The sequence below is a fragment of the Amblyraja radiata genome, chromosome 34 (assembly GCF_010909765.2).
Source record: "Amblyraja radiata isolate CabotCenter1 chromosome 34, sAmbRad1.1.pri, whole genome shotgun sequence".
Taxonomy (NCBI): domain Eukaryota; kingdom Metazoa; phylum Chordata; class Chondrichthyes; order Rajiformes; family Rajidae; genus Amblyraja; species Amblyraja radiata.
This window is the reverse complement of record NC_045989.1, coordinates 16,662,364-16,672,527: the sequence shown is the minus strand read 5'-3', so window position 1 is coordinate 16,672,527 and position 10,164 is coordinate 16,662,364. Positions and strand designations below refer to the sequence as shown.

General features: G+C 43.5%; 1 protein-coding gene across 3 annotated transcripts in view; it reads right to left on the bottom strand.

Moving 5' to 3' along the window:
- The window catches only part of cgnl1 (cingulin like 1), a 116,136-nt gene that overhangs the window by 61,164 nt on the left and 44,808 nt on the right, over positions 1–10,164 (bottom strand). For all 3 annotated transcript variants that reach the window (XM_033050511.1, XM_033050512.1, XM_033050510.1), the window contains exon 8: positions 8,207–8,419. In XM_033050511.1, coding sequence (XP_032906402.1) covers positions 8,207–8,419 — 213 coding nt within the window. The remainder of the gene's footprint in view (positions 1–8,206; positions 8,420–10,164) is intronic.

The following is a 10,164-nucleotide window of genomic DNA, read 5'->3' as shown; positions in this document are numbered from 1 at the left end:
CAGCTTCCCATGCTAAAGGAATCATGAGTGAATAATGAAAATTGCAAACTATAAGAAGCATTTGAAAGTCACCAGATTAGCAACTCTTCGGGGTTTCTACCAACAGATCCTATTGTCCGCCTTCATGATCTACCTACCCCCTGCAAAACATATCTATTCTTAAACCCCAGCCCCTTCTCCCTTTCTCCATTTCACCTCACCCACAGCTGACAATGGCCTGTTTCCTTTACCATCGTTACTTTTTGGCATATTTTTCATTCATTTGTTCAATATCTCTCGATATCACTGTCTATATTTTTTGTTTCCCTTTCCCCTGACTCTCAGTCTGAAGAAGGTTCTCGACCTGAAATGTCACCTGTTCCTTTTCTATAGAGATGCCGTCTAACCCGCTGAGTTACTCCAGATTTTTGTGTCTTTTTTCGGTTTAAACCAGCATCTACAGTTCCTTCTTACACAATTCACATTGGCGGGTTTCCAACCCTCCTGGAATTTCAAGTGTTTTGAAAAATTCAACAAATGGGTCTATTGCCTCGGCAGCCACTTACTTCCTTTAAACCCCTTGGATGCAGACTTGAACACCCCACTGATCTGTTGGACTGGAGCCCAGTGCGTTTCCAACTCCTCATATTACAAGTCCCTGCCAGTTATGAAATTAGCCCATGTCATCATGCGCAACGTCCTTCATGGTGATAACTGATGCAAAACGCTAAAGATCGCAAAACGCTAAAGAAGCACACAATTCAATAAAATACTGATGTCAACTCAATGAGCAAGATCATTTACTTTCAAACGGATGTAATTGTAAATCTGTGATTTAAATGAACAGGTTAAACTCAGCTATTCTGACACTACTGGTAATATCACGTGCAGTAAATTGCCCTCAGACTTTTTTCATTACACAAAACATCTGTGGAATTCTCTGCCTCAGAGGGCAGTGGAGGCTGGTCTCTGGATCCTTTCAAGAGAGCTAGATAGGGCTCTTAAAGAAAGCGGGGTCAGGGGATATGCGGAGAAGGCAGGATTGGGGATGATCAGCCATGATCACATTGAATGGTGGTGCTGGCTTGAAGGGCCGAATGGCCTACTCCTGCACCTATTGTCTATTGTCTATAACATCACTGTAAATTTGTGGCTTTCTTAAATATGTCTTTTTGTCCAATTTATTCATGTATTTTTCATCATAAATCATAATCACAATAGTTGAGGTGAATCAAAATCATTGTAATTGGCTGACCACAATAGTATTGAATGAATTTCGATACCCTGCTTGCCGTCACCAACAGCAAGCCAATTAATTGTCATGTTCAAAGTCCTGGATTCTAAACACTCACAAGAGTCAAGAACGTTTCTTCTAGGCTAGAAGGTGCTGCTGGCTGTTATTGAGTAAGTACCGAGAAGAGAGATTCTTTGCTGTGGGAGAATAAACAGTGGGCAGCGTTTGGCACATTGTCTCTAGTGCAGCATCACTGTCATCTGCACCACACCACATTATGCTAGAACAACACTTTTAGCACTGATTGTATTTGGAAAAGCATCCTCTGCTCAGCGGAGCAGCAATATAGTCTTGATCCAAACTCTGAAGGGTGTTTAGGAGGCTTATGATTAGGTAGGCACATAGATACGCAGGGAATGGAGGGGCATGGATCACATGCTGGCAGTGATTAGTTTAACTTGGCATCATGTTCAGCACAGACGTTGTGGGTCGATGGCCCTGTTCCTGTGCCGTGCTGTTCTGTGTTTATGTAAATGCATTAGTCTGCTTTTCTTGACCTCCGTTATTCATGAGGAACTTTTGATGTTGAAATTTGTTTTTAGTCCTTAATATTAAACAAGTAATAAACCCAAGCACACCCATCCGGTGCTTGAGATAAAAGGTGAATTTCATCTCTGTCAAAGGCTTATCTAGTACACGTTGTTCAGGAAAAGACTCTAGTGTAACATTCTCACTAAGGGCACCGGTGATCGTGTCCTCGACCATGTGTGAAGCATTCTTGTAACAGATAACGCACGTGTGCTAGCAGTCCAGGAGTCCCTTCTCCATCTGAAGCCTTATCCTCGAGCATTCCACTGAGCTTCCTAGAACTGTACCTCAGCCTTTCTGAACTGTTGAATATGTTCACACGGAACTGAATGCTATTCACACAGAAATGAATGTTGGGCATTGCGGAGAATCTCAGACACCGCAACTACAAGTATATTCCTCTGCCAACATGTGCCATTGCCTGTAACAAACAGCAAATGTCAGATAGGACAGACTAATAGGTTTATTTTCAGTGTTCAGAACAGTGTTCCTCTGGATCCACAAAATACTTTCCTTGCCCTTGAGATTTCACAACACACGCTCCGTTTAACAGGCTGAGGGCCCCATGACACGGGGCTAGTGGAGTGAGGAGTGAACTCTGCAGACCTTGAGATTAAGGCTGGAGGAATCATAGTTCAGAGAGCAGTACAGTTCGGGTATAGACCCCACAACCCACAATGTCTGACTCCAGCACCATGCCTACTTAAACTAACCTCGTCTGCCTGCACATCCTCACAACTGGCTGGCTGAATGAATTGGAGGACTGCTTGTGTAAGAGTGGGCTCACAAAGTGCAATATTAAGGCAGCAGCATTAGCCATGTACCTGCACTATTAGCTGTTGTACCAGCCTGGTGTCTCTCCTACAGCTGCCCGTCCAGCAGCTTGATCAATCTGCGGGCTGCTGGAGATAGCGATGGGAGTAGGAGACTTCAGGTCACATCAATTCACAACCTCCCACCATTGCAGGAGCAGCTTCGTCCACCGCTGAGTCCCAGATACAACATAATTATGTACATTGGATTAAACCTAGATTATCAGGGTTCACAAGTGTGCCCCGAAAGGCCATTTAGGTAAAATCAAGATGTAGCAAAAACAGATTGATTGCGTGTGTATGTGCGTGTGTATGTGCGTGTGTATGTGCATGTGTATGTGCATGTGTGTGTGCGCGTGCGTATGCTCGTGTGTGTGCGTCTGAATGTGTGTGTGTATGTGCGCGTGTGTGTGCGCGTGCGTATGCGTATACGTGTGTGTACATGTGTGTGTGCATGTGCGTGCGCATGTGTGTGCGTGTGCGTATGCGTGTGTGTATGTGGGCGAAGGAGGAGGAAAGAAGGTCCACCTGATTCTACCTGATCTCCCAGTTGCTAAACACTTTAATTCTCCTTCCCATTCCCACACTGACCTTTCTGTCCTAGGTCTCCTCCATGGTCAGAGTGAGGCTAAACGCAATTTGTAGGAACAGCATCTCATATTTTGCTTGGGTAGCTGACAACCGACCCAGTGGTACGAATATTGATTTCACTAACTTCAAGTAACTCCAGCATTCCCTCCCTCTCTCTCTATCTATCCATCCCCCACCCTAGTCGCACCAGCTTCTCGTTTTCACCCAACAAACAGCTAACAATGGCCTGTTTCCTTCATCATCGTTACATTTTTGTTCATTGTTCTTCATCTCTCTACATCATCGCCTATATCTCTCGTTTCCCTTACCCCCGACTAGTCTGAAGCGTCACCCATTCCTTCTGATCAGAGATGCTGCCTGTTCCACTGAGTAACTCCAGCTTTTTGTGTCTATATTCGATAAATTAACCTCCTCTATTTAACACCCTCAACTAATGTAGATTAGTAAAAGAAAATCATGCTGTATTCTTATTTTCTCCAGACTTTTCATGTGGGTGGCACAGTGATGCAGCTGAGAGCTGTGGCCTCAGAACGCCAGAGATCTGGGTTTGATCCTGACATCCGCTGCTGTCTGAGCTTACACCTTCATGCGACTGCTTGGGTTTCCTCCACTTGCGAAAGATGTGCAAATTGTCCCTAATGTGTAGGGAATGGATGAAAAAATGGGATAGTATAGAACTAGTGAGAATGGGAAATCAATGGGCCGAAAGGCCTGATTCCACTAAACTAAAACTTGACCAGCAGAAATTGTGACTCTTCATAACCCTACACCAACCAAATTCTAATAGATCATTATATCCTTTTCTTTTAAGGGCAACATTATTATTTTGAGGATCAACATTATAAAGATCATTGCAATAATAAGAGACCTTTATTTCAACACAAAGTTGCTTTGTCAATAATAAGGAACCAAACTTTTATTTTCCCGATGTTGTCTGACATGCTCTGAGCATTTTGTTGGTGAGAGGTTATGATGTAGGTTTTCAAGACTATCTTTGGGAATGCACAGCACCCACTGGAAATAAATCACAGCAGCAGAATTCATTTTTTCATATTTTCTCATGACATGGGATGCCATTCAGCCCATTGAATCTATGCCAGCTCATGGCACAATCTTATCAATCCCATTCCCCCACATGATCCCATAGCCTGTTCTCCCTCACATCCCCATCAATTTCCCCCAATTCCTTCACCACCCACCAACTCCAGAGGTTATTTACAATTACCAATTAGCCTGCCATCCTTTGGGACATGGAAGGAAACCAGAGTACTTAGTTTCCTGGAGAATATGCAAACTCCACACAGCCAACACCAGAGATCAGGATTGAATCCACGTCTATGAAGCTACAAGACAATTCAATGGCAAGTAACTAACGGTTTAATGATTTTCTTGGACAGGTCAAACTGCAACAGTTTAGGTAAGCAAACAAGGTTGCAACATTGTATAGTAAATATCTAAAAGTCCACATTGTCAAGCACACTTTCTTCTTCAACATAACTTTTTACGGTTAGCATTCACCCCACCAACATCAAAAGCAAGAGTTTCACACATGCAGTACAAGAAATATTACAAAACCTAAGATGTGATCGTCATTTCCTCTCTGGCCATCGAGCACTGCTGTGGCAAATCCGCCATATTCTTCACTGAATAAATGCTGTCTCTATTGCTAAAATATGATAACTAATTAAACTATTTATGTGCTATTTCGGCCAATAGTTACAAAAATGACTTTAAAAGGAATTCACCACTTCACAGCAAACCTGGTAAAAGAGGTTCACTGTAATACGAGCACTCTCATTGTTTAAAAACGGCAGGAATACGGAAAGATGACCATGGAGCAGTGTTAAAAATGCATAAAATGTTGAATGATAGTCTAGCCTCTAAGGAAGGGTGCAGATTTACAGATCCAATTCCTCAAAGGAGAACCATTATCCTGGAAAATGTGAAAATAGTTTATTGTGTGAAATCAAACTTCTATGGTGCCCTGATTACTTAAAACAACTCAAAACTCAGGCTAAACTCAAATAGGTTCAGCTCAAATTCCTTCTTTAAAAGAAACACACAGCAGTGCAGGAGCTCTGCCTCCGTCTGATTGTCCCGGTGAAATGGATTATGTCAGAGGATAACACTTACACCCATCAAAAAAAACTGTACCATGAACATGACAAGTATGAGGTCACCCAAACAGTCTGTGCAATTAGAAGGAAGGATTAGCTTCCAGTTTCTGTTAGAGACTGACCTCAGAGAGTAGGGCAGAGAAACAATTCAGTGCCAGCCAGTGATGCCATTTATGCTTCACCCAAGACCACTCCAGTCCCTAGTTTTTAACACAATCCGCGGCACTTCCACCTTGATAAACTAATACAGCTTCCCTGCAAATGCATCCATGCGATTGACCTCAGTAACCCCATGTGGTAACCATTTCTATATTCCCAAACGCCCTGAATTCCCCATCAGATATCTTGGTGCTAATCTCGTTAATGGCTTCCCCAGCTCTGTCCCACACATGAAAGCACTTGTCCGTGTTGCATCAACAATCTCCATATCTTATTATCCATCAGCAAGTGTATCTTCACATTTCTGTCGCTATTCTGTAAATCAATTCTCCCATATATTTGCTCTTTGACCATAAATCTGAATAGCTCCAACTTCCACTTTCTGGCATTCTGAATAGCTAGCTCTCACTGTCAACAAATATATACACACACACACACAAGATTCACACAAACCCCTTGTCATCCATCCCCTGACTTCTTATCTGTGGATCTGCGTTCTAGTGAAGTCAGCCGTGTATTACTGGGAGTGTTGGTGAATAAAGTGTGTTCCTGCACACCCCTCCCCCCATCGTGCCTGTTTGCTGCGAGATGGGTTGCATTCAATGCTGGGAAGAGTGGAAACATCAATAACCGGTTTGCAGCCGAATAAGGAACACCAGTAATCAGGACACGGGTATTTATTTTACTTTAGAGATACTGGCCCTTTGGCCCAGAGAGTCCGCGCCGACCAGCGATCACCCATACACTAACACTATCTGCCGTGAGGGGGGAGGGGAAGAACAATGGAGGACCCTGCGTGGGGGGACCGCCGTGAGGGAGGCAGGGGGAGGACAAAGGATAATGGGGACCCGCCATGGGGGAACTGTTGGGGCGGGGAGGGGGCCGGCGTGCTTTGTAACTATGTCAGTGCCGTAGGTGGCTGCTATTTGTACACATTGTGTGTGCAAGCAACGAATCTCTCCGTGCCTAGTCACATGTGACAATAAAGTATTCCTATTCCTATCCTGCACACTAGGGACAATTTACAGAAGCCATTTAGCCTACTGACCTGTACGTCATTGGAGTGTGGGATGAAACTGGAGCACCCGGAGAAAACCTACACAGGTAAAATGTACAAGCTCCGTACAGACAACACCAGTGGTCAGGATTGAACCCACGTCTCTGGCACTGTGAGGCAGCAACTTCACCACTGTGCCACCATATTCCTGCAGCCACAGTGGGGTCTGTGGGGCTGGGAGGTTTCAGCTCGTCTCGACCTGCTACGGTGCAGGCTTTACAGGATCTGTAATTTATAAGCCAAAAGTGCAAAGACCACTGCTTGTAGCCCAACGGCCCTCGAAGCCCCAAAATCACCCACAGTATGAAGCAAGGGTTTAAAAGGAAGAATATCATTGATAAGTTATGAATCTCTGGCATAACATTTATTTGACATTCAGCAGCAAGGGTGTGAATCTCAAAATCCAGAGATTAATTATTTTCAAATGAGTGATCTTGTAATTAGATTTAATTTTGAAACTTGCTCTATAGTACATTAAAGAAAATGTCTGCTTGTAAAAATAATTTACACCAATTAACAAAACTTAATTCGGTGCAAATGCAGGGAGATTGAAAGGCCATTGAGAGAGCAGAAGTACTATTTATAGACCCATCCTGCTGCCAGCCTCTGACCTACTTATAGGTCATTTTTCAGGCCAATTGCAGCATATAACAAACCTATCTTTCATCTTGTCACTTACAATTACAGTTCTTTGGTAGCAAGTGAAATACTTCAGACTGCCACTCATTAACATATTGGCCAGTTACATGAGGAAGTGAGGAGGATTTTACTGCATTCACCGCCACATTAGGTGCCAAATTTGACATTTTACAATCCATGTTCTCAGGATATCTAAATCTAAATGTTATTCATTTTTTATGTTATGACATCGGATGGAAGCTGCATAACAAATCTCGTTGCGCTTATGTGCAATGACAATAAAAGATATTATTATTATTAAATAGTTTATTATGACATGATAAGGCAAAATTAAAGAACTTAGCATCCAAGTCTATATCAATGGGCTGTGCCTATAGTGTGATGATGCATTTGTTTGCAAACAATCTGCATCATTCCACAAGATTGCAAGCTGTTCCTGGTATTTTTTAGTTGATGGAAAGCTACAGCATGTACACAGGCTCTTCGCCCCACTGAGTCCACACCGACCATCAATCACCATTTACACTAGCTCCAAGGTATCCCATTTTCGCATCCACTCCCCTCCACACTCAGTCCAATTTACAGAGGGCAATTAACCAACAAACATGCACTTCTTTGGGATGTGGGAGGAAGCCTGAGCACCCGGAGGAAACCCACACAGTCACAGGGAGAACGAGCAAACTCCACACAGACCGCACTCAAGGTCAGGATCAAATCCAGGTCTCTGGCGCCATGAGGCAACGGCTCCACCACATGAGCTGCCTTTCCAGCAATTATTTCTCACTGAAGTATTCAACTCAAAGAACAAAACCAAATTTATTAGATTTAAACTTAATTTGTTCATATCTGCAGTGAGCTACTTGTGAAATATTTCAGACAGCCCCGTCCAGGATTCTGAATCTGAGAGGGATGAAACAGGACGGACAGTGTCTATCCGTGCAGCACCTATCTGGCAGATTTTCCCAGCAGCTCCACCACTCTGTCCATAATGCTTTCAAAAGATAATTATGCAAGAAAATGGTTCAATTACCTGCAAAAGATCTTCAATATTTTTCTTCAGTTTCTGCTTCTCCTTTTCATGCTGTTCTTTGAGCTCTTCAGTCTCCTGGTCACGGTTAGATACCTCCTCTTTCAGAACACCCCGAAGTGCTGTCAGTTCTCGTTCTCGTCGCCTCAGCATCTCCTGCTGATCTTCTTTAGCTATCAGCACCTCTTCCAACTGCTGTTTTGCTTCAATTATTTCCTGGAACCAAACACAATATTCAAGAACTCTGCCAAGAACATTGCTGACACAACCACCACCAGCACAAAGATTTGTGGGTTGAGGTAAGAGATGTATGCATTGCACACTTCCACATTACAAACAGACAGCATCCCAACTCTAATACTGAAGACCTGCACTCCAGATCCAGCTGCATCTCCAGCCAAGCCCTTACAAGACAGATACATCACTGGCATCAACCCAATAATGTGGAAAATTGCCCAGGCATATTCCGCTCACCGCATAAAGCAGGGCAAATCCAATCCCATTATTCACCATCCAGAAAGCCCACTTTCACTCAATGAACTGATGAAATATCCAGTTGACTGTGCTATTCAGTGGCACAAAATGCTGGAGTAACTCAGTGGGACAGGCAGCATCTCTGGAGAGAAGGAATGGGTGAATTTTCCCTTCTTCAGACCTCGACCTGAAACGTCGCCCATTCCTTCTCTCCGGAGATGCTGCCTGTCCCGCTGCGTTACTCCAGCATTTTGTGTCTATATGTATTGTTATGTTGTACATCATTGAGCAGGCTATATCCAATTTGTCTGTCTGAGAGTAGGCATGTCGAAAAGAAACATTCTCTCTGCGAAGTTTCCTTTAATGGTGCACCTTGCTATTTTAACATCCTCATTTTCCCCGGAATCCTAGACAGTAATACTAATACATGGAGCCAGGAGTCGAGTATCTGAGTGGCTGAGAAAGAAAGGACTAGGGAAAATGGGAAAAGTATGCAGGATGTGCTTTAGAAAATAGTTTCTACAATCAATACACATTCATCTTAAGCCCATGGAGCAGATTAGATGTGTTGTGTAGGCACAGAGACTGGGTCAGATCCAGACTGCCCTTTGAATATAATTTTCCTGGTGCCAAAGCTGGTTAATTTGCCATGGCAAGTGTCCTTTTGATATATTTATGTCAGATGCTGGCACAAGGAAACTGATATCCAACTGGTGCAAGCCTTCAGTCACAAGGTAGTGGAGCTAAAAACAATGAGGAAAGTGCGACTGATACGTTACACTGAAGCCTCGTGGAAGATGCTCATCAAGGGTGGTGACAGGAAAGATGTTACACATACAACAGGATGTACAGTCCAACAGATACACCACACAAAGATTATCTAGATGGTCAACAGAGAAACACACACAATAACCAAGGAACCATCAGTAGGAGCCAGCATCACTGCAAAGCCCACATCAGAAGACAGAGTGACTCAACAATTACCACATGCCAACACACAAAGCCACGACAAAGCAAGTCCAGCATCAGAAAAGACACAGGAGAGGATTTGAGCTGATGGACCTGCAACCCCAGTCACTTTTCACCAATGAACACAGTCTGAGCAGTTCTAATGGAAGGGTTTAGTTTTCTTAGCTTAATTTAGAGATATGGCATGGAAACAGGCCCTTCAGCACACCAAGTCCACGCCAACCAATAATCACCCATACACCAATTCTATTCGACACGCGAGGGACAACTTACAGAAGCCAATTAACCTATAAACCTGCATGTCTGTGGAATGTGGGAGGAAAGTAGAGCACCCAGATCAAACCCACATGGTCACAGGAAAATGTACAGACAGCACCCGTAGTCAGGATTGAACCTGGGTGTCTGGCACTGTAAGGCAGCAGCTCTACTGCTGCACCACTGTGCCGCCCCTTTCTCCCAATTGTATTTAAATATTAAATAGAGAGATTTTATATGTGGCTTTAATTATAAAGGATGTG